The sequence below is a fragment of the Larus michahellis genome, chromosome 13, assembly GCF_964199755.1.
Source record: "Larus michahellis chromosome 13, bLarMic1.1, whole genome shotgun sequence".
Classification (NCBI taxonomy): Eukaryota; Metazoa; Chordata; class Aves; order Charadriiformes; family Laridae; genus Larus; species Larus michahellis.
In genome coordinates this window covers 6,604,647-6,630,044 of record NC_133908.1, presented here as the reverse complement: position 1 = coordinate 6,630,044, position 25,398 = coordinate 6,604,647, and the positions used below count along the sequence as shown (strand labels likewise).

The 25,398-nt window shown below is 39.4% G+C and overlaps 1 protein-coding gene across 4 annotated transcripts in view; it reads right to left on the bottom strand.

Annotated features, from left to right (window-relative positions):
- ZDHHC8 (zDHHC palmitoyltransferase 8) overlaps nucleotides 1-25,398 on the bottom strand; it is a 117,031-nt gene that overhangs the window by 74,644 nt on the left and 16,989 nt on the right. The window contains exon 1 of one of the 4 annotated variants that reach the window (XM_074606177.1): nucleotides 15,178-15,215. The exons of the other annotated variants lie outside the window; for them this stretch is intronic. Within the exon in view, the coding sequence (XP_074462278.1) occupies nucleotides 15,178-15,200 (23 nt within the window). The 5' untranslated portion in view covers nucleotides 15,201-15,215. Of the gene's footprint in view, nucleotides 1-15,177; nucleotides 15,216-25,398 lie in introns of those variants that run through there. 4 annotated transcript variants of the gene reach the window in all.

Sequence of the window (25,398 nt, the reverse complement as noted above, 5' to 3'; positions counted from 1 at the left end):
TCAAACAGCATCCAAGCTCTAACCATAACATTTAATGTTTTTCACTGTTAGACCTCTGGCAGGCTAGTCCTTATCATCAAATGGTATCTAACTGGACACAGCTTGCCCTAACCTAGTAAGCTATTTCAAACCCAAGCTAATAGAATACCAGTTTCATTCTTCTTTTAAGGTGAACTTTGTTTCAATCTTTTCTGCAGAGCCAGATGATTAGAACTTGCTCGAGAAACATTTTTCAGGTTTCTTATGCTTATTCACATTATACATAAAGCACATGAAAAAATATAAACCAAAACTGGGCTTTCTAAAATAACACCACAAAACATGCTCAGGTATTCACATCTGTAGTTTTCACTTCTTATGCAATTATATAGTGTGCTTTGTATGTTACTAATTAGGCTACTTTACCATTCTATTGCATTTTATGTAAGGCCCGTTTATATAAAGTCTAAATCTCACTAAGCGTCAGAACTAAAAGCTCATTATTCCCAGGCAGGAAGGCAATAAAAAGATCGTAGCAGACAAGGCAAAGCCCTCCAGTGTCAATTGCCAGAGGCCCCTAACCAAGTGCCTCGGCTGCTCTCCTCACACCTGAAACAATGCACAGCGTTTTCCAGAAACGGCCCTCCTCATGAACGAAACTCTGCAAGTTCACAAACTGATGGCTGCTGCAGGAACTTGGCTTATCACTTCAGCAGATGCTATTTCTATTCTTTTTCACTGAGATGAAAGCGATTGATGGAGTCACTGATTAAGCCTAGAAACATTTTGTACCGCACAGTTACTATCCCAGGTTGTCGTTCTAAGGTTTATGGCACATAAGCAATAATACAAATACAATGACAAACTATATCAAAGAAACAAAAATCATTCTTAGTGAAGCATGTGATGAAGCAGTGACAATTACTTTTCTAGGTATGCCAATTAAAAAAAATAAATCTTGGGTTTTGCCATGAATTAGGGTATGGTTTAACAATACCAAATATTTCCACCTTTTTATTTAAAAAAGATGCATGTTCAGGAGAGAATTAATGTAGGAAGGTATCAGGCACTCAGATTCTACTTTAGCTTACAGCTCAGCAAGGTGGGTATAGGTATGGAATGAAGTTTGAACCTGGATGTTTGTTTAGATACCTCACTGTAATCTACATTCTGGCATTCTTAAAGGATTATCAGAGATCTCAAATACCCAGACACTGAGCACTCAATCTTGCCTTTCACCCCCCGCCTGCCAACAGACGAGCCACATCTGATGTAACCTCCAGAGCTGCTGTTTATCATATCAGTTTTGAATAGTGGAAGTAAGAAGCAGCTGTAAATAGTTCCATACCTTGACTCCCATTACCAGAAGTGGAGGCACTCCCTCCATCCCCTTTGAGCATCCCTACTGACAAACAATGGCCTTGAAGGATGTCATTTTTGTAGAGTCAACTAGGAAATAAAATAATCACCATGCAATGAAACTTTGCATTAAGAATCTTTCCCACCGCCAAATCTACACCTCAAACAGCAACACCAAACATATTTCAGAAGACGTATCAGCTGTTGTACAGAGAACTCAGGCTCGGTCTCCTAGCAGCATCCCCATTAATAGAATCCATTTAGAATAATCTTCAGTTTCAACCCCACTGAACTTTATGGACTGAACTTCAAGAGCCAGTATTATGCAGCAATCCATAACAGATTCTTCCTCCTTAGTGTTCTGCAACTGGTATATTTAATGTCAGAATTAGTCCAAAGAACAACATCCTCAATTAGTTGATCAGTCCAAAAGACAGGAATAAGAACAATTTACCTTGATTACAAATTAAGTGGCCAAAAGGGGCTTGTGTTTTTGGGCTATGGTAGAGATATTCAGGGATTGTCTGGTTCTACAGAGCTGCTTCTAGAATTTAAGCAACTCTCTAATGCTAGCGTGACGCCTTTGAAATTAAAAATATACACACGTTGACATGTTTTCAAACTTGTCGGTTCCCATCTGGAGCAGCATTCACTCATCTGTCTTCAGCTTTAAAAAGAGCACTGCTCCCAGAATCACAAATGGAGAAGCACTATGTGCACGACCCTGGGCCACTCAGCCCAGCAAGAGGATCCATTTGTAAAGTGCATCTGTATCACATAGAGATGGAATACCAGAAGTCTGACCTCCTTCTCTTTCTTCCAGGCTCCCAGACAAAACTGTCTTCCAATTGCTCTCTGATGCTCTCAACTCCCAGAAGGACACATGCTCCAAGGTACATAGTTTTTAGGTCTTTGGGAAGCAGAGTACAATTGAGGGGTACTAATAATTGCAAACACCCAGTTTCCACTTAAACAATTACAACAGATCTACACTGCTGCTTCTTTCCCCACTAGGTTTTAAAGCACCCAACCCACTAAAAAGTTTTCATTCCTTACAGCCTCTCTAAGTGTCTATCCCACAGTCTTAATCATCTACGTATTGCTCAAAATTGTTTGTAACATCCCTTCATTTCAGCTCCTTCCTGTTCAGTTCTACTAAACCTCAAGACCATTGATGGCAGCTAAAAATATATAAAGGTCTTACTGTTCTCTGAAACAAATCTCAGAGCTGCCTTTTACCTGCAGTCAAGCGTGCAGGAGACAATCACGAATCTTGTTTTGGCAGCTCTGCTGTTTATTAAGCTACTTTTAATCTTCCTTTAAAGAAGGGGTTTCTTTCCTCCATTCCTCTTGTATGCTGAACCTTGAAATATTGGCAGCTTCTGTGTCAGCATCACCACTAACTTGAAACCTCTAAACTAGCGCTTTCAGGGAGGGGCAGATTCTGACTGTCAATATCTTATGGTGCAAACTGCTTTCATTGCATTGCTTCTTATGCAGATGGATTTTTCATGATATCTACACTGCGCTGAATATCTTCAAAATCCACCTATTCCACATATTATATCAAATAATGACATTCTCGTGGCTCTCTGGTGCTTTATATCCATTGACCATTAGACAATTCTTCAGGGCAAGGTTTATGTATTGCTTAGTATATTTTACCTCTTGTAAAGCACAGGATAAATAATGCTTATATTTAAAAAGGGATATTGTCAAACTCAGGCACCCAAAAGTTTAGTCCATTTTCAAATTTTCATGAGCTACTGATCGTTCTTTTGCATTCTTTCACTGTTTTACCCCCTCAATGTCCAACTGCACCAAGCATACGCTCACACATTAAAGACTCTCCTGTAAACCATCCACAGCTTCCGTGATGCAGCAAGTCAAACTCTATGAAAATCTTAGATTCTTTTAGCCAGACGTTGGATCACAAATCTAGAAATCTGTTCATTAGTTATTTTATAGTCATCCTTTAATGTAGAAGACAAGCCTTTCTGTAGTTCAATATTTATGCAAGACATTAAACAAGCTCCCTAAAGACTTTGGACAGGTTCTTTTAACTTTTTCGGTCAACTTACATAGCCAATATGTGACAGATAGAAATCATTAATACAAATATAAGTCGATATATATATATCAACTGCATTTTAGGGGGGGAAATGCCTAGTTCTATGAGACTGAAACTGTAGCTTGACGCTAAAATAAAGGTGTTTCTGATCACCCTCCAGCTAAAAGGCTTGACACACTGAGAATTTCAGTTTAAGCGGGGACACAAATCACTGGTAGGTTTAAGCACTATTTACTTGGCTGCCCTGTGGAATCTAGGAAGCTACATGCTATGAACCACTCGCATGCCTGGTTGCATTGCACAGGCATAGAGGAAAGATTAAAGAGCAGAAAAACACCCCATTACAATCAATTCACCATGCACTTCCTATCCACTTAAATTTGCAGGGCACTACTTTGCTCTAAAGAGGAGGTAAAATAAATCACCAGCCACCTATACAGAATCCTCCTGCTTCTAAGATCAGTTTGAAGCCCAGCAAATCCAGAGGAGAGGAACAATAGTATTTAAGCCGAAGAGTGAATCTCATCCTAGATAAAGCTAATCCACCCTGGCAGGTCTGACTTTTATCCATAGTTGAAAAGATACTTTGAAGACAGAATTTCTTGTATTTCAAATGCATCTTAATTCTTGTAAAAGACCATGCAAGGCAGGATGTCTCCCAAAACTGCGCAAGAGACTGCTTTTCTTTACAAATCAAAACTGAACCCTGGGATCTGGATAAATCTTCTGTCCAGACAGTCTTGGGGGTTTTTTGCTCATGAGTAAATCATTCCTGGAATACCAGGATAATACTGCTTCCTATTTGCTATATTTTATAAAAAGGGGTTGGGTTTTTCTCCCATAGCGGAGGGAGGAAAGGAAGAAAAGAACCCAAAAAACAGCTGGCAAATAGTAAGAAATGTTCTTACTACTTACCTGTGCTTAGCAGGACAATTTGCTAGCACCTACTAGATCCATGTAAATCATCTGAAGTGCTTTCAGGTGTTTGCCTCTCATGTTTGCCTCAATTTACAGTAACTATCCCGTAAATTCTGTCCACCTGACTGAACACTGCCTCCCTTTCCAGACCTTTCACTCCTGTGCTTTAAGAGGGGTAAAAGCAGAAGAATGTTTCAGAACATCAACAGTGAATTACCAGAAGCATTTCTTTCAAAAGTGGCATGCTTGCTAACAGCTAATTGAGCATAAACTACTTTATTAATAGAATTACAAACTTTAGCTAGTAAGCAAAGGAGTTATTATTTTAAGAATCTTGGTTTCTAAGGACTCGCTAAATTTCCCATGTTTACCTTTACATTTAGACATTGCTCTTATGGGAAGAGACTTGGTACAGATCACATAAGGCTGAAAATTTTGTACTTTGCAGGCATGTTTCTTGGGAATGAGGAATTAGGTCCACCATTGTCCTCACCATGCTGTCCCCAAAAGGAAACAGCTGGGGTAAGCAGAAGCTAGGCAGACTGCATCTGATCACAGCTTAAAGCAGATGTTCTTTAAAACCCCAAATTATTGCATTATTTTGTGACTAGGGAAATAAGGCCTGCAGTTTCAAAATGTAGGCCAAGTTTTCAATACTTGAATGCTAAATTAAGGCACTCTGTTCTATATTGGTTCAGGTATAAACTCCAAAAGTGGAATATTCAATTATGTATATGATCGATATTTAGTGTCAAAGAAAGCCCATTGGGTATTTTGTCGGTTTTACAAACAGATTTACAGTCTTACAGAAATGAAGTACAGAGATACAGATCCTCTCTGGAGAAACTGATGAATGCTCCCAGTACTCCACAAGACTGAAGCACAGCATTTGAGACTAAGTTTCAGAGCATCTGAGATGTTAAAGAGGGTTTATTTAGCCCCTTTCCAGATTTCAGGTCCAGTGAGTAGGGAGGGAGGGGGAGAAAGTAACAAAACACAAGTTTTTCATTTGTCATCTTCACCCAAATGGACATACAATATTCTGTAGAATCTTGCCCAGCCATCCTAATAAATATCACTGGAAAATGGCATCAAATTCACTCTGATCTGCTTTCAAAGTTTAAATCTCTTTATTTACATATACAGCTAGCTAACTAAGTGATAATTTTGGAGTTATGACTCCAAATGTATCACCCACTCATCTCTGCATCACCTGGAATTTCTCACCCTATGGTCTATCTCTCTGCAATCAAACAATAAAGTCAGAGCCTTTGGTCTGAACACATTGGCTGCGGCTGACAGCGATTTACTGTCTGATCAGCTTTTCCCAGATCTAAATCGATAATTTCAATTTGAGGAATAGGCTGAGATGGTTTACAAAGACAAAATAATAGCTGAGCTCTCAAGGAAGCAGAATTACTACAGAGACTCAGAAGCCTATGCAAGATCTTATTTTGTCGAACTGCATTGTAAATCCACCCACCATCCCACAAAAATAACAGATTGCACTATTCTGTTTCTTGGATGAGTTTTTCAAATGCTTTCTAGTTGGCCAAAACATGCTCCAAGACTTTTACTAGCAACTTTAACAGCAGAAAAACTGACACGCCTCTGGTAGCATTGAGGTAAGTCCCAGTATGAGATGTATAATAAAGCACGCAGCTTTTCAGCCATCCAGGCAGTTAAAACTAAACATTGCCAAATAACTATCTTGAATCTGTTAGCTAAAAAACCCCTGGCCAGCAAGTAATCTGCATATTAAAACTGGATGTTAGCATGAAGCTTGAAGATTTAAAAAATATCCACAGGTATGTTTCAAACTACTAAATTTCACTAAAAGCCCTTACTTTAAGTATAGCACTCCCTGTAGATAAAACCTCCCATTCCTCTATTACATGGTATATAATAAAATGAATATACAACTTCCATTGTGCTAAATCATAACGCATACATTTTATTTCCTGAACACTAAGGTCTGAATCATTAGAAAGCTGATCAGCAGTCCTAAACAAAACCCTTCCCACTAATACACCTTCCTGTGCTCTTCTGCGGAACCAGAATGAAGACACACTTTCAAAACAGCTCCTTTTTAAACTCATCCTCTGGAGTGCTAGCCCCAGAACGGAGCTGTCTGAAAATACAAGAGTCCTGTCTCTTCCTTGAGCTAGTCCTTCAGTACTATACAGTGTAAACTGTAAACTTCTACAGAAATCTGTTGAAGAAATAACATTACTTGGTACCTAATCAGAACATGTATTTCCTGCTATTGAGTCAGTTAAGTCTTGTGTTTCTCCTGATCAAAAGGCAGCAGCTGGTTATGATGAACTATTGACTGAGATTTGTTTCAAGCTTCGCACACTGCAGCCTCCACGGCCTAACACCTTCCCCTGTTTCACTGCACAATCAGAAGATTAATATAGCATGCAGGGCTCTGCTAGCTTAGGAAGCTAGAGTAATTACCAGTCATTTACTGCTAATGCCTATACAAACTCTGGGTACTTTACACACTGTCAGAAAAGGTATTAATTCATGTCCTGCTTTTTTGCTAACCAGAGGCCAGCAAGCCTGCCCTGTTACAATGAAGAACTTGCTTAAATCCCACTAAAATTAACAGGTCTAATGCAGGCCAAAGAGTTGAGCAAACTGAAGACAGAGTTTGCAAGAAGCACAAGTATTGCAGAGGCCTTCTTTTAATGCAGTTTTTTCTCAGTATGTCATCAGCCTTCCAGGGCAATCTAAAAAGCTGAGTACAGAACAAGACCTCTACAACATCTCCCACCCCTAGAAATCAAGACTTCAGTTCAAAGCCTTGACTACATCAAACATATACAGGAAAGAATACATGGAGATTTTGAGCCATTTCCTATTTTGTCTGCCTTTTCTCCCAATAGATCCCGAGAAGTTCATATGTACTTAGCACCGTTACACATATTGCTTGAAGAAAAACACTCTTGCCAAAGCAGAAAGGATAAATCAATCTTGCAGAAGATTTTTCTCTAGCTATAACTTTGCCTAGTATAACCATTTTCATTGCAGTCTCACCTAAAATTACCACTCGAGAAAAAAATATCCTTTTCAGAAAAGCATCGTACAAGCATATACATTCTTGAAGCATTTCAGGACTCATTGCAAACAATTTGAATCATAGCCAAGAGTGATTCTTTTAAAAATTCAATTGCTTACTTGTCCTGTAGCATCTCGCATGCATCGACTCTCCTTACAACCATCAGGGGAATTTTATCACCAATAGAATATTGAATGTAAGCATAAAGCTAACTACAGCCTGTGAAATAGCCTGAAAGCCAACAGCAAACTATTCACTGGAAAGTGTTAAGGCTAGTTAGCCAGAGAAGGGGAAGAAGAAACTGAAGCTTTTTTGTACTGCATACAAAATGTAGTTCATCTGGGTCTACTTTGCTGCCAAGATTTTATCACGGCTGAGTTTGGGGTTTGTTTTTCTCTTCAAAAGATTAGTGTCCAAGCACAGGAATACATGGTATTTGTTTTGCTGTCAAAACATAAATACCATGTGTTTCATCCAGCAACACAGTGCACTTCAAAGATTCATCAGAAATGGAAGACATATCACAGGCTAAGCCACTTGTCAAGTAGGCAGCAGAGTCTGGGGCAAAATTTCTGACTTCTAGCTCAATCTCTAAAGACTAGATTTTTATACTCCACAAGAAAGTACCGATACATTCTTCGCTCTTCCGTTGCTTGAGATTCACTCAAAGTCTCCCAATGCATGTGTTTTCTTTAAAATTTCATCCCCATCCCTAACTACGTTCTCAAAGGGAAACGTCAATGTGAAGAGGCCCTTATATTTGCTCGATTTATAGCCTTTTATTAGCTCCCCATGCATGTGATGCCAAAGGCGCTTTTTTTTGTCAAGTCTCTTAAGTCCCTGCTTAAAGCAGAAGCAGATGCTGTACATTGTCAGCACAGAAATACATGTTCTGATTTAAGCCACCCTATCCCATTAGTTATAGGTAATTTCAATTCTTGCAGAAGCTTGAATATCACTTTCTCATGGACAGGGCACGAATTGCCCAGAAGTTTAAACTCTCTTGTTCCCAAACCCCCACCTCACCATGAAATATTCCCTCCACACCTACTAGCAGCCCAAAACCAATCCCTCCCATTTCAGGGTAGGGCTGGGCAAATTCTTCAGTGCAGCAGGAGAGGATTTCCCCTGGTGGCACAGCCCAGACCACTACCTCTTCCTACGCTTCTGCTGAATGTTTGGACAAAGCCCTGTCTTTTCATCAAGTACAGCACAATTAAATCATAAGGCCATTGCACATGCTGATAGATTAGAGAATATTAGGAGTTACTTGACAAAGACTACCACTAAAATGTGTTTCAAGTGCACACTTTCCTCTACTCTTTCTTTTACATATATAAAGAGTTCCTACGCTTCCACTACATGTTCATGTCTGCTAAAATTTCTTTCTCCTTCTTCAGAAGTGATTTCTCAGTCTTTGTAGAGCACAGCCATGATAAACAGCATGTGTCACTCCTCAAGGACACAAGAAGAACAAGTCCCATTCTTTTCCAAATGCTTCAAAATCCTGTTGCCAAGTAAAGCCTGCAGCTTCAGAGCCAGCAGCACGCAGTTCCTGGATTAGCAGTTAACCAGCTCCCAGCCACTGGTAGGCAGCTTTGTGCACATACGTCCCTTGATCCCTTCCTCAGCCAGACAGCAAGTTAACAGTGCATGCCAACTTGGGTACTGTTAATTATTCTTCCTTCCTCCCTATGTCCTCCTCATTCCATGATCCAATTAAAGCTCTTAAAGAACGAGTAATTTACAGCATGATCCAAAATAAAAATATGAAAAACAACTACTGGCTACATCCAGTAACATCATGACCCTATTAGAGATTTCTTAGCTGAGTTTCCTACCCTGCATATTGTTCAGACATCCACATCTTCTTGTACTCCTGAGGACCAAAGTGAAACGGTACAGTACAAAGCATGAGCCCCCGAACACACCTGTAATACTCTGGCATGGCCTCACTTCAAGATTTTCCATAGGATCAATTACAGTAGTTCCTGTTGCCTTGGCATAAGTCTCAGGTACACATGCTTGATGCTTAAATTCAGAAAAAATGGACCTCAGCCATCAAAATTCACCCTAGATATTTTATTAATAAGAGAAAAAAATAATACCGTTTCCTTTTCCAAATCAAACACAATTCTGGAGCAGTTTCAATACTCTGTAAACACCTGAAAAGTTCAAAACGTTATCTCCCGTTTGGACATGGCTTTCACTCACACATCCCTCATACGCAAATTATTTAGAAGACCATTTAGGTGCAGCAGGAGGAGGGAACAATATGCTGTGCTGGGTCAACTACAGTAACAGGGAAAGAGAAGGAAAGTAGAGAGAAATCCAGGTCCCTGCCTGATGGGTTTATAACGCACATGAGATGAGGAAAAAATTATACCATTGACTCTTCTGAACAAAGTATAATTGTCCTACTTCTGTTACGGGCTTCCTTGGTGGCTGTGTGTGTATATATATATGTGTGTGTGTCTGTGTGTGTATATATACACATATGTTAGTGCTGCATAAACCCATTGAAACACTACGGAGAGAAGTTGATTTTCCTTCTTCCCTACCCAGTCACCTTTAAACCCTTACTGAAGTGTCTTACAAGCCCCAGGAAACCGAAAGGCACCCAAAATTACATTTTCTTAAGTGTTCTGATTCCAGCAATGTTAACACAAGAAACTGGGTCCTATTCATAGCCCATTTATACCTCAACCAATGGATCTAACAATCTTTTTTAAGTGACAAGTGCCACAATGAGAGACAGGATCACTCCTCATCTCTTAGTAATACTGAGACTGCCTGGAATTGAGCTCTGCAGCAATGTATTTGAACTGATGTTTTATTGGCACAGCAAGCTATTTAAAGTTTTGACAGTTATGAATATTGCAGTAATTTTTCCCTGCAGTATTTTCTGGTATTTTCTGCATTCCTTCCCCTTGCTTCCCACTTGCCTCCCCTGAACACCACAGCAGCTGAACAGCAAGCGTACCACAAAGCCACATTCATCTTAAACCTACCTAATAGACTCTCGTGCAAGTTACTAAGAACAACGAGTGGCTCAAAGGCAATAACCTTCAGCAATGTAAAGTAGTGGTGCTTATGCAACAGTTTCCCCCTCTAAGAGCATTATATAAACAGTGCTCACCAGCCCTCTGCATTCAGTGCCTGTCGGAAGAGTGAGGCATCAGCAGCTCTTGACTCCCCAATCCAACACATCTATAAGCTAATTTTACACCCAAGACTGTTTAATCAAGAGTTATGACATGTGTGACAACATACACTAGTGTTCCAGCACATCCTCTGATACAACTCAAACCTTACAAAATTCTAATTTTTAGATGCACTTCGAAGACATGCACTAATTCAGACCCAAACCTACTCGATTGCAGAGAAACTATCAGGAATATGAAATTGGTCTGGTTAATCAGGCCTATGCAGATAAGAAAACATTTTTGTAAAACATGTTTCCTAAAAACGTACTCCCATTTACAACACGCTTGCAAAACAATCTGATATGAAGGAAAAGGATAAATCATTCCCTTAACGTCCTAACTGGGCAAACTGTTTCATAGCTTTTTTCCAAGCAAGGGAGTAAATTGCCAGTTTTGTAGCTACATCTGTGGTGTTCTTTGTTAGAAATGCTCCTCCAGTATCTCAGAAAAACAGCAAGTATGTGAGAGACACAGGAGGCAGATGTTGGCAAAAACAAATTTAAGAAAAACACACAAAGAAATCCAAAACATGCAAAGTTTGGCAGATCTTATCTTTTATACACCGGTACTTTGTCATGCTTGCTTAATGATGGTTGTTCAAGAAGAGGGGAAAGCTGGGAATATAAAAAACAATAGAAGCCTGGCCCAAAAGGAGCAGGACTGAAGTTTAAATAAAGGAGATGTAAGCTACAAGAGAATCCAGATGTGGCCTTGCTAGAAAGAACAGACAGATGCTTAACTACCACCCTTCATCATCTATTTGCTAAAAATATGGGCCAGATCCAGAAGTCTTTTGAAATGACTGGAATCACTCCAATTAAATTCAATAGGCTTTGGATCAGATCTTTAATTGGGCCAAAAGCAAGCTCACCATTTGTTGATCAAAACCAAAGCTCAACAAGAGCTTTCAAAATATGTACTTCTCTTGGTAAGGACAGACAATTTCTAAATCTCGTCAGAGTTTCTACTGAGAAAGCAACAACCAGAGCATATTGTTGGCTGATTCACTTGTGTCCCTTAACTATAGATTGAGAACACATTAAAAACTTTGTGTATTTTTTATTTAACGGTATTTATTGTACTGCTGTCATTAAATTGAACCAATAAATAAGAACTTATTAATACAGAGTTTCTGAATACCTGAAATTGTAAAAATCCTTTTTAATTAGTAACATACTTGGATTATCCCAATGAAACATTTTCCAAGTAGTAACCTGGACAAAAGGCTCCACTTATATATAGTGAGTTTCTTTTTATTTGTTTATAAAGCTTTACAACTATGGTCTGTTAGAGATCTTGAAAAAACAGCCTTCCCATAATGCACCTATTCACTCAATTTACAGTTCTACTAAAGCAGGGCCTTTTTTTTCCCCGCAAACACAGCCTTTGTGCTCCCATATCTAAATAATAGGGTATTACTGTAAATCGTACATGCCATAGCAAGAAACTGTTACATTTCCAACACAAAGTGAAGTGCCAAAGACTAGACAAAATATCCTCCCCAAAAAGAAAATACTGTTTAGCTTCCCTAAGAACACACAGTGAACCTTGCAGAGTGGATTGGCTGGCACAGAGGTGTCTGGTCTCAGTGACACTAACACATCTTTAGTGTGAAAGTGAAGCTATTTCTTCCACTGATATTGAACAGCAAAGTATTGCACCACCTCTACTCCTTCCCCTAGAGGAAGATAAATAAATGTGAATGTGAAGTTTCCCTACAGAAAATGTTTTTTTAAAGTGTTCTTTTTTAAAAAATGTGCTGTTAAGCTGTCTTATTTCTAGAGCTCTGCAAGAGAAACAGCTCTTGCTATACAGGTCTTGTTCCCATGGACAAAATATTCAGACTTAGCCTCAAAAAGAGGGACTGCTTCTTACCTGCACAATTTTTGCAGCTGTTAAAACCAGTTCAAAGCTCTCCCATTGACAGATGCAAGGTGAAACAGACTGGCAACACAATTTGTCATCTATACAAAGCACTTCCAGTAGAAGAAAGTGTATTCAAAAGGATCCTCAAGCGCCAATGGGAGATTATGCCTACTTTTGCCAACTTTTGAGGGGGATCATTTCACTAAAACCAGAATCAAACCCTTTCCACACTTACGCTGTTGAATAGCAATGCAAAATAAGACAGATCGTTCCCTGGCCTTTGATCAAGCCCTTTATTAGGGATACACTGGAAAGAAGTAAAGAAAGCAGCATGACATTCCTTTTTTTGGTGACTAAGGAATTCTTTTGTTGTTTCTCTAGACAAAAGGGTTACAAAAAAGGGTCCAAAGTTAGTCATGCACTTGTATAAAATTGTACAATTGCATCCTAATAAGGCAAACTCACAAGCAGAGAGAAAAGATGAGCTCTCTTTGGTCCACGACACTTTCAGTAACTTAAGGGGAAAAAAAAGTTTCATCAGTTAACCTACAGAGCAGAAACAAGCTACAGAAGGGACGGGGACTATAGGGTCTGTAAAGCATAACCCTGCCAAGTTTAGCTTTTTCTTGGTTCCAAAATATTCCAGTACTCCAGGGTTTTCACTAGAATAACTCATTTCAAATGAAGAATAGCATTCTAGCATTTTTATGGTCACACCTGCACACACATTTAGGAGGTCCATTTCCTGCCTTACTGTATACGAGCACAGTGAGGCTCCTGATTTTTTTATTGCTCTCCAGACAATATTTTTACACTGATGGAGAAATAAGATGTACAAAATGATTAAAAAAATAAAAGAAAAGAAAAAAGAAAACTGAAAGTTATAAATCATCCTAAATGCTGGTAGTTCAGGAAACGTCTATGATTTACAGTTAGGTAGCACAAACACTTAATGTGAAGAGAGCCACCTTTGCCAAGAATTAATTTTATAATCAAAATGCCTGAAGCTCAGACATTACAAGACCTGCAGCATTAAAAAAGTGGCAGTCATCCAAAATACTACACAGCACCCAACAGATCTTATCTTCCAGATGTATGCAAGCATCTTTTGCCTAATTCCTCCAGTCACTCAAGATTCCTGAAAAGAAAACTGGCCAGGGGAAACGCTGGTTGGGATCTTCCACTGCAGACTCCGCCTGGCAGACTCACACACGGAGAAAAAGCCTTCCTTCTGATGGAAGAAGTGCAGCAGAGGAGCTGGACACTGCCTTATGGCTGGAAGAAAGGGGAGGAGATCTTGGCTTTTTTTACATTCTCTTCATAGGAAAAGGGATTTCCCATGGATAGGAACACATGAAACAGCTTGGCAGCTGGGAACAACTGACTGCAAGGAAAAGGGAGACTTTACAGTGCTGGAGACCACTCTCTCGATCATGATGTACATATACTTTAAATGCAGAGAAGTCAACACCATGTAAATGCTATTACTTAGTCTCAAAGCAGTTCTGCTGTTGCTGCCCCTCTATGCTTTCAACCATGATTTCTTAATGCTCCTCCACTCGTACAAAAATGGCCTTTTAAATACACCAAATGTGCATTGCAAACATATTCGTCTTCTACATTTCATTTTATAAGCAAAAAATGGGAAATGGGACTGATCTGTGACAAATGGCAAGACAGTCCATGTTAGCATGCTCTCCCTCCTGTGTAAATTTTTTCAGGAAAGGACGCTATAGATGTAAGGACTTGGGAAAGGATATTCAGCAGAGTGTCAACAGAAGCAGATTTTTGACACCACCAATAAATGAAATGAAAGATCTCCCCATCATCAAAGCTGTCAGCCCCTTCTGAAAAAGAAAATTATTACAAAGACACAGAAAATGTCACAGGAAGACTGGCATCACAGCTCAGCTTTGTGAGACAGTAGCATTTCCTTCTCATTCCTCTTCTACAAACAGGACTGTCAAGTTGATTGAATTCTATTAGATATGCCTCTATCCCCAACTACCTGACTACCATGCTTTAAACACAGTTAAGGTAGAGATCTAGTAAGTTTTCTTTAGGGAGATTCAGCCTCTTGCTTCCCAGATACACTGCACTCTTCTGGAATCTCAGCATTGGCTTATCAGCAAGATGGGATGAAGCCCAGAGTAAAAGATATAGGAAAATATCCTTTGTGGGTGGCTGCACGATTGACATGAGCATCTCTTCACTTCTTGAAATTCTATGATAAGTCTCATCTTGTTTCCCTCAAGTTCACAAGCCAGCTTTAAATTGAATTTTATGTCCTTTCCTACTTATACAGGAAACACACACCTGCAGCTGGTTAGTATTAGCCCATTTCCCTAGTTATAACCAAGGGAAATCATTTCAGTAGCGTAGCTGCCTTCACAATAAGAAACTAACCCATCTTAATATGGTTTATCCCTTATGCTATTCTAAAAAAAACCCTTCTCCTCCTAACTTAATTACTTGGAAGTGACTCTAAGTCCAGCTCCCTCCAGCAAGCCTGAACTTAAAAATATCTCAGTCTGGTCATTCATCAGTTGTGTTTCTGGTGCTCTGCAAGAAACAATCAGAAATGATAAACAAAGCTGTTAAGTTAGAGGCTTCTTTAACAGCAGGCAAAAAAGTTTTGTAAATTGAAGTGATGTTCAAGACCCTATTAACATCGATATTCAGCAGAAACACATATGAACTCTATTTATTCTTACCCTCCAAAGTTGCTTTGTGCCATGAACAACCTCCCAGCCAAAAAGTAAAGTATTTACACTTCCAAAGCTCGGCAGTTTCCCTTCTGGATTGCCCACAATGAAGTTCACACAATAAAATGAGCCTTCCTGTATGCCAGAGGAAGGAGAGAAGTGTGAGCCCTCCCTTCAGCCATTCTACATGAGATCTGATGAAAATTCAGAACCGTACAAACCAAGATAATTATTTTAAAATATTGAGGTACACTGTTACTCAATGGAAAAAGCCATTCACTTCTCTGTGTATTTGGTACAAGCTCAATGATTATTCTAGGCCGTGAAATTTTTACACTACACATTCCTGGAATTAGTTCTTTTAGAAGTAGAAAATTACCACTTTTTCCGCTAGAAAAGTGATGTTTCCTTTAGCTGAACCACTTTACGATTGCAATAAAACACTTCAGGGTGTGGTAACAAACTGTCCAATAATCACCACACCTACAAATGAATGAAGTCAGTGTGTCCCAGCACAGATTAGGTGTGGCCAGATTGGACATCATCATCATATCCTGTTGTGAATTATTACTTAATAAAAAAAAGTGTAAAAGGGGGTGGGGAGGGTTAAGCAGAGATGAACTTTAAAACAACTCTACATGTAGAGTACACAACATGGAAAGAGAAGGAAGCAGACAGAAGGATCCATCTGCATGCTTGCATTTGCCTGAGAATGCAAAGTAAAGCAAAAAGTTTCTCAAAAAATCCTCTTCCAAGTGCAGAATGTACAGACTTTTTCTTCCCTTTTCCTCCTCTTCCCTATCAAAAGAGATTAGAGTATCTTTTCTTTGATGAGATAATTCAAGACTTACTGGGCTTTGACATTTCAACAAACAAATTACATTGGGGCGGGGAGCAAGCAATAAACATAAGAAACTATTATAAATGCTCCTGAATTCAAGGCAATGCTTAGTTTAGTTCAGTTTGGTACTGGAGTTCGTCATGGCATTGACCAATTCTGCTTTTTTTTGCTGAAGCAAAAACAGGTTTTAAGTTTGTATGATATTTATGCTAAGACCATGCTCCGCAGGAGTAATTGAAAAATCCCACAACTATCGAAAATGTGGCTTGGCATCTTACAGAACACTGTGCTTCATTCTGAAAGTTTTCTTTTTCAAGAAAACAAAAGTAAATTTTGAAACCTTCAAAGCTGTCCCACAGTAGAACTATCCTTTCCAGACTGTTCATCTAGCTTCATCTAGCTAGAGTTCAAACAATCAAAACTTGAACTCTTTACCCATATTTATACAGAGAAAAGAAACAGGACTCCTACAAGAGCAAGCACCACTTAAAACTTGTGACTGTTTCACAATAGACTTTCTTAGTCTAAATGTTCTTTTTCAATATCCTAACATTTTTCATATGTTTACACTCAAATCAATGCAATAGTGTCATTTTTAACTGTCTACTTTGAGGGGTTCCTTAGAGCAATAATTATCTTTCGAAATAATTGGTCCAAACATTTCTTTCTGCCCTTTGGGGAATTAACAAGCTTTAAGCACATGGTTTGCTGCTCATGCAACTAGGAGACAGAGGCGACAGCCGTTAATACAGACAGAAACCCACAGTTCTTGTAATGCAAACCAACAAATGTTAGGATATACAGAAGTTTAAATATAAAAAAAAATAAAAAATTTCTTGTCTTCCCAAGCTCTTTCTTGCAATAGAATAAAGAAATTTTGATTACACTATTCCAGACTGGAACAGTAACCACTTTCCCAGCAGCACGTCCTCCCATTCTACTCCTGTCTGCCCTTCCCACTGCTGCCACCAACCCTCATTTGATTCCTACAGGAAGAAAGTACCTTTCTTAGTTATTTTTAAAAATCATAATTTCATCAAAGCCAAAACTTTCAAAATTTTTAACCCATTTAGCCTTCTCACACATTTTATTCTAAAAACCTTTCTGGAGTTCTTTATAAAACATGGGGAATAACATTTAGGCAAGAAATTATTTATCTTTGTCTCACAGCCTGAGATGCATACAGTTTGGCCTTTTTGGGGGGTTTGGGGTTTGTTTTTTGTTTTGTTGCTTTGTTTTGTTTTTTGGTTTGGCTAATCCTTAGTTAAAATACTAGAGAAAAAAAGATACCTTAAGTCTGTGCAGTAGGTCTTTTAGGACACAATATCCTCCTTGTTTTATTGTGCCACAAAAGCATGATGATTACTTCCCCCCCCCTTCCATCAGGGACTGATTTATTTAGTTGATGAATAGCTTTGCATGCAAGAATGTGAAATCCCAGTTATTTCTGTCTCAAATAGTTGCTATGCTTATGATGATTTCAAAGAATAATAATTACTTTCACCCAATCTATTTGAAGTTATAAAAAAATAATCAATTTTTGAACTCATATCTATAAAACCACAACTTATAAAGTCATAAAGGATTGCGAAAGAGTCAAACTTGTGAAATATTAAACATTCATGGAGAATGCAGAGAGGCCTAAGGTTTTGCTCTTAAAATATAAGACTAATTTATGATACTGCTTACTGCTTAATACATCACACGATCCCCTTTTTTAGAAGTGAGATGGAACCATCCAAGTTAGTATTGCAGAAATGTGACCACAACAAACTGGAACCCATAATTCTACTTGTAAAAATAGGCTGTGTGCTAAGATTAATACACTTCACTGTAATTCCTGGGGAAGCAAGCATTTTTCCTAATATTTCTATATGCAATAACGTTTCTTACTCACTCTGAGATCAGCTGTGATGATTTCGACAATAAAGAGAAAAAAATGCATTGAAACAACCCAGAACTATCCAAAGCAACCCAAATTGCTTAATAACCTTTAAGTTTTTCCACTTTATAGACACAATATTGGATTTCTCACCTTCCTCAAACTAATAATTGACTGAGAAAAAACCAGCCCCAAGCCCAGCTCTTGTTTTTGCAACTTGACGCTGAAAGTTCCTATTCATCATCCGATTTTTAAAATATATTAAAGTGACAACCCTGGCATAAAGGCAAGTACTCAGAAAATTGGACTGCTGGAATAAAACTGTCCATGAATCTTTAAAGTCACTGGCATGCAACAAGAGGGCCAAATTTAGTATCTTTATTGTATGTATTCCCTAAAGGGATACTGCTACGTTAAGCATGCTCGCTGAGCAGGTAGCTGTTAAGTATTTCTTTTCACTGTACCCAGTCAACGTGTGGCCTCAGGCCATATTTGCTGCATGCTATGCACATTCTGTACTCAATATAGAATTGTTCATCTTCTGGGATGTTCTGTTATAATTAACTTCATATGAACATTTCGCTAACATTAGCATTTATCATTATAACACCCTAGGAGTTGTTACAACCTCTCCATCTTAGTCTGATTTTGCAGATGGAACCCAAAATGCTGTGTGTCCCCTAGAACCTGACTTTTCAGGGACCTTGGCATTTTGAAGTCAGTGAAAGCTGCAACATAGATGCAATATGAAGCTGATAGTGCGCAGAGCTAAAAGTCCCAAGTACACTGCTCTCCAGAAACCCAAGACTGTCATCACTACAAGTTGATCTGAAAACAGCCTACCCAGCTACTTTCAGGCTCTTCGTCCTCCCTCCCCACCTTGCTCCCCGATTGCCCACTACAGAAGCATTGAGAAAACACCTGAGGAAGTGTTTCTGCTCTCATTTCTGACGGTATCAAGATCCAAAGCCTGGGTGAAGAGCCACATATGAGAAGTGCCCTCCCTGCCCCATGTCTCCTCCACAGCGCGCAGAGCTGCCTCCTCGGGACAGGGCAGTCCCATTGCAGGTAGCAGAGCTCCCCAGGCAGCAGACCACGCTCCCCGACGGTGAAAGATGAAGAGACTGTAGTGGTCAGCCACTGAACACAAACCTCACTGTTCTTCGTAGAGAATTATAAACCTGGCCAAGTTTAGGAAGGTCTTCAGGAGGACAAAAAAAAGCCCAGCACAAAAGCCAACCTGTTGTCCCATTTCAAGTCCCTAAGGTTTATTCTCCCTGAACTTGAAGTTTCTGATAGGGAAAACATTTTTTCTTAATATCATTCTGGTTTAGCCTAAGCACACACAAAACCCCTCAGCATGAAGCATATTTCTTGACCCAAATGGCTAGTTTCACAGAATTAAAAACTAAGGTCTTATAATGGAACTGTTGGGGATAATTATGATTAAAGTAGTTTGTCACTGCAACCTGTAATTTAAATGACAAAACAGTGATTTCATGCACAAAGGAGGCTCAGGGCATAGTTCACAAAACCTTTATGCCAACACCAGTCACAACTGCAGAGAGAGTGGTCCAGCCCTCTTTGGTACCGGTTACATAGCAAACTGCAGCGCGGAAGAACATGAGGATGAAAACCAGCACCACTTTGCCACAGGAAGACTAGTGCTGGCACACAAAAGGAGTAAAGGGCACAACAGGGGAGGGGAGAAGGTACGGTACCTTTTTCTGAAGCAGCACATGGTAAGCCAGCTTCTGCCAATCATTAACAACATCCAAAAACTGTTACAGTTTTTAGTAATTTCAGTCCTTGCTTCTGTCTTCAACATGCTCAGGCTGGTATCCATTTTATGGCTTGAAGTCTTGCTTTGCCACAGTTTTGCTCCTATTCACATAGTATCCAAAGCGGCCAGGAAAGATCAGAAGAATAGTCTGTATTTTAATTCATTCAATTTCCCTGCTTTTGGAAGCTTTTCACATGGAAGTAAGGAATGCAAGTTTAAGAGACAGGAAAGACTGTCTGAGGGCCCGAGAAGCATCTGAAAGTACTTGCTTTTAAAAGGACTACATTACAACTATTTTTTTTATTCCAGCAGTCCAAAGCTGGGCAGCTTTCTCCTTCTAATGCAAGCCTTGGTGTCAACATAGAAAGCTTCAATTTGAACAGGTGATCTGTTCTACTTTAACAGAGCAAAATAAATAGAGAAGCTAAAAACAGTAAAAAGAGACCTTAAATCATTCCATGGAGCTCCTGTCTCCCAGGTTTCTCCTGAGTTCTAAGTGCCAGAGGGAAGGGTTCCCCCTCTGAAAGTATCTATTTAAAAAGTAGTACGTAGAACAAATAGTGGCTTCCTACAGCTTTAATCATCTGATTTCCAGACAAGCTTGCTACTCAAATGGAGGAATGAACAGCAGAAAATGAAAGTATCACTTCATGCCATTGTTGTGCTCTGAGCCCCAGCTGGAGCTCTGTATTCTGCTCCCCTGTGCCTGCGTGACAGTCCCAGGCCTCGCAGTTTGTGGGCCTGCCAAACAAAGCTGCTTTGTAGGGCACACTGGCAATTGGGGAAGTCCTACCCAAACCAGCGAGTGGAGAGCCAAGGCTTTACAAAAATTGCAAGCTCTTTATTTTAATTAAAAACATGCAGATCAATAGTCACTCTTTAGATATACATGGCATTGGCTTAATTAAACCAGTTGGTTCTTTTCTTTCCACAGCAATCAATGAAAACCATTTTCATTGATTAACCCAACAGCATCCTGGCTCTTAAGATTTTAGTATAACACTGAAGCACTGAGCAAGCAAGGCAGTATACAGGGGAGAAGAAAAACTACGTGTTTTCCATCCATGGAGAGCAATTATTTAATTTGAAGTCGTATTTGCTTTCCAAACAAGGCCCTGCTGAAAATAACTGTGGGCCATAATATTTTTTTTATTGTTTTCAAAAGAACACTTGGCACAAGAGCTTATCAAGGCTGAGTACTTACTCCCTTTCACCACAAAGCAGATACAAGAACAGAAAAACTTCCAGCCAAGTAAATTCATTTTTCATTAAGAACATAACTTTTTGAGGACGTGCCTTTTCAAGTTTTGTAACTAGAATATAAAAATCATGCAGTACATACTAGTGATTGAAGAAGCTGCAAATTACAATATAGAAATCCTGTCTCCATCCATACTAGCACCCACTTCAGAAGATCAGTTGTTCACACAGCCAGAGGAATGAGACTGGTAATCATTGTAGTGCAGTTTATCACTTAAGTTTTCTTTGTTTTTTACAGATACAAGAAAATGGGCCAAATATTACCAAAAAATTAATTTGTGCTGTGCACATTTGTTGTTCAGTTATGGATGAGGTACGCAAAACCACCATATTGCAACTAAATCTCTTCTTTGTATTAAATATCATGACAACTTCAGTCCTTTGCATTATTTGCTTATTCAAGACTTGATAATTCTTTCAGGATGCCACGAAGAAACACACTGGTTCCACTAAAATTCCAAATACTCCTTTGCACTACCTTAAATCAGTAAAACTGCTTGTATAGAGAAAGAACTGAAGTCAGCAACAGATGCATGAGAGTCGCTTATTTTTTCCAACATGTTTTAAAATATCTAATACAGGGCAGGCTTTTTATATAGTTCGGCACGTGGGTAAAAAATGTTTAAGCCTTAGGATCTGAATTTTGATTAGCCTCTTCTTTTGGACTTCTGACATAGTCCACTTGTCTCTCATCACTCTGGATCATATTTCTCCACAGAAACAAAACAGGATGCAACAGGATAGGCGCTTTCTTGCTGCCCAAGGACTTCAAAGAAAGGTCTCTCAGGCATCATTCCTGGGGAGCAAAATCTCCCTGCCAGCCCCCTGAGCACCTTTCTGAAATTGCCAATGCCAAACGAAAACCCAGAACAGTGACCAAAGCACTCGCCTTTTGCTCTGCCGCCCTCCTGTGCAGGTTTGTCCTATAAGCCAGCAAAAACAACTGGTGTGAGGAACAGCACTGCTTTTTAGCTCATGAAAAGAGCACAGATTAAATGCCCAATGGTTCCCAGTCACTTTTCCCAAAAAAATGTTCATTTGGGCCTAACCTGTTTAAGCAAATACCACTTAACAGCAGGGATAGTCCAATGCACCCCAGAATGAGACAACAGCCTCATGCTTTGCCAGGTGCTCAAAAAAGGCTAGAAGCCTGAAATGGAACTTGGTACACAAGGGTCATACTTGGTTGCTTCAGAAAGCTGGAATTTCTGCTTATAATAGAGTAAGTTTAAGGTGCCTATGAGACATCTCTGCAATACTACCCTCCCTTTCAGCAGGGGATGCAGGGTGCCCAGCCCCGTGGCTGTGCCTCGGAGAAGCTGCTGCTGTCTAAGTCATTTCTGTATGTAAAAAGGAAAGTAAGGAGTATTGCAGGGAAGACAAGCCTTTTGCACCATACAGCTAATCACTGTAAAGCCCCAACCAGACAGTAGTCTACTAAAGACAGCTAGCATGCACCCACAGGGATATTCCCTCCCCAAAAACAAAAACTGCAAAAACAATCTTTAACCTGTTAAGAAAAAACAGGAATGTTCTTCGAAAGCAAAGGATGAGTTGCTCCAGTAGGGTTTTTATGCTTTGTTAACAAGTTATTGAATGAGCCAAAAAGACTCACTACATCCAATTTGGGCTTCAAATATTCAATATATTCCTGGCAACAACTCTCCTACGTATCGAAAGAGCTACTACTCCAGCAGATATTAGTTCCAGTTGTAATTCAAAAAAATAGTTCATTAAAATGCTGTCGTGGTATGATAATAGTGCTTTCAAAAAACTGTAAATCATTTAAAATGCCTACATTCTGTTGAAATTCAGAAGGATTTAACTACTACTGATATTAAGCAGGGCTGGCCAAAACACTGACAGACAAGTTATTCTATACCCCAAATCAATTATCTTCTCCAGCCAGCCTTAAGAGTTCATTACTAATATTAGCTTTTGACTGCATGGGATTTAAAAGTGAACATGAGATAGACACTTTTCAGAGGCATGCTGGAAAACATTGCCGTTCAGTTCCTTCCAGCATCACTGAAGCACAATTCTCCATACTCTTATCTACGGTAGCTGCACCAACAGCAAACCATCAGTTGCAATAAAGCTTTTGCAGTGGGTTTTTAAATTTGGGAGAGCACGGGAAGAGAATGACAACTTTTCGGTATCATTCAGTTTCAGGGAGAAAGAGCTGATAAGTCCAATGCTCTGAGCCTGGAGAGAAAAAGGAGAATGAGCACCAACCCCTCACAAGCCATGAATAACTCGTCAACGGGATATTTACACGGGCAGGGAGAGCAGATGTGACACATTGGCTTTTAAAACCATTTGGGAACCAACTGTGACTTCGAGAAGCAAGTTTGACCCAAACAATGCCAATCTTGCACTATCAAGATTATCTGTTCAATGCTTAGCGCAATTTTTGTGTTTCAAAACAAACTTCTATTTTATTTTAGGCTTCAATACTTTTCTCCTTGCTGCGGAAGATACTTCTATCAAAAAGTGCAGCTTCCGAAACTGTCTTCCAGTTAATGAAGTAAGTCATTGTGCCTCAGGCAAAACGCACTTCCTTTTGGAAAAGAAGTGTGAAGAATAACAGACTAAACCCACTGCATTAGAATAGGTAGAAAGCCTGTCAGCATGCTGAAGTGCAGCTTACACCTCACTTAAATTTGCTCCAAGCACTCACAGCCGAGTTATTACTCCAGTCCACTGTAAATAACACTACTTTCTTATACTTGGGCTTCTTGCATGTAAAACATTAACCAGATTTCAAAGTTGACCAGGAATTAGCACTTCACAGGTAGAGAGCAAATTAAAATGGTTTCCCATGAAGTCATCAAGCTTAAGTACAGATGATGTAATATAATTGGTGATGATCACAACACAGACCAGGTGTTGATAAATCTGTCTGCTGCAGAAGTAAATAAATGTCGCAGTAACTGGGAGCACTCTGTATCAGGATACAGGGAACAACTGCTGCTCAAGCTTAGTTTAGGTGGCATTAAATAGGCAGCTTCTTATAGCATTAACTGTTAGTGCAAGCCAGAGTCTGACATAAATACATATTTAGAGAGCATCAGCTTTTTCTATCCAGCCATGAGGTAACTGGAATCTTAGAGAGGAGCCTCAGCTCATTAGACTGTGCTATAAACATATTTCCATCAGTCTGGATACTGTACCAAAATAAACAGAGGCATTAAAAGCAGTTCTCCTGTATTTTTAAAGGGGCCCAGGAAGGACAGTCAATTGAGTTTACACCCAATGTGTTTTTTCTAATTATACAAGGAGGTGATCTGAGAACTCCTCTATATTAAGATGAAACAGCAGATTTCACGAGCAGAGGAACAAATGCCTTCTGTGGATATGCATCCTGCGTCCTTGGGTAACATCAACCCCACCCTAGTAATCACTGCTCGCACTCTTTAGGACTTTTTCCTTTGTATAGTGCCTCTGTATACATACATATCAAAGTCTCCTCTACATCCTCTTTTAGAATATTATCTTATAAACCTGAGGCACAGGTTTTCCTTCATGTTCCTCTAGCAGGCAAACAAGGGAAATCATACCTGAGACCAGGCTGAACAGTTTTCCAATGAGGATAGCAAACTTGGAGATCTGTCCAGATGTAACTGTCGAGTTCATATGAAAGCTATCTCCTCAACACTATAATAATTCATGATTTCTTTCCCATGCTCAGGCACCAAATTTCTTTTATCATCTTAAAGGTTTCAGTGCCTTTATTGAACTTGATAGAAATGGGTAATGGATTTAAAAGTTCAGAATGGATGGAATAGACAGATGAACAAATGTAATAAAGTCTCATTTCTTTAGGAAGCCAGGATAGAAACAGTAAGAGTGTTACAAAAAATCCAGAATGCCATAACAGTCTTCCTCTAGTTTCCCGAATGATACAGTATTTGTGAAAAAGCAGGTATTTTCAGCAGGTATGTATGTACACAAGGTGATTCTAGCTATAGGCGCTAGTCAGGTTTAAAAACGTACTAGTGACTGAAGGCATACCCTGCAGGGCTTAGGAGCAATAGGTAATATCTACTTACCTCTGCAAACCTTTGTCACTGAAAAACAGATGAATAATTATCACTAAATAGATGTTTGGAACAAGTGGGCAACTCCTTTCTCAGTCCAAAGCTTGGTCTTTTTTGCTATCACAGTGAGCTCACCACGAGCAAGGATCAGCTGTTCACAGTCAATGTTCAGTCTCTGCCTACATACGTACAGTAGGTTTTACAGCCAAGTTTCTCTACTGATACCTAACCCTGCCTAGGGCATTCCAATTAGATGGCTCTGGGCAGTCCCACCAGATCTCTTGGCATCAGGCAAAAACAGTGCCAGGAAGACATGCTTGTACATCTGTACAAGGAACACAGAAATCATTTACAACTACATTACCAGGAAGATCAGCCAAAGGGTAAACAGTTAAAATACTACTGTTTGGCATTATCTCTACAC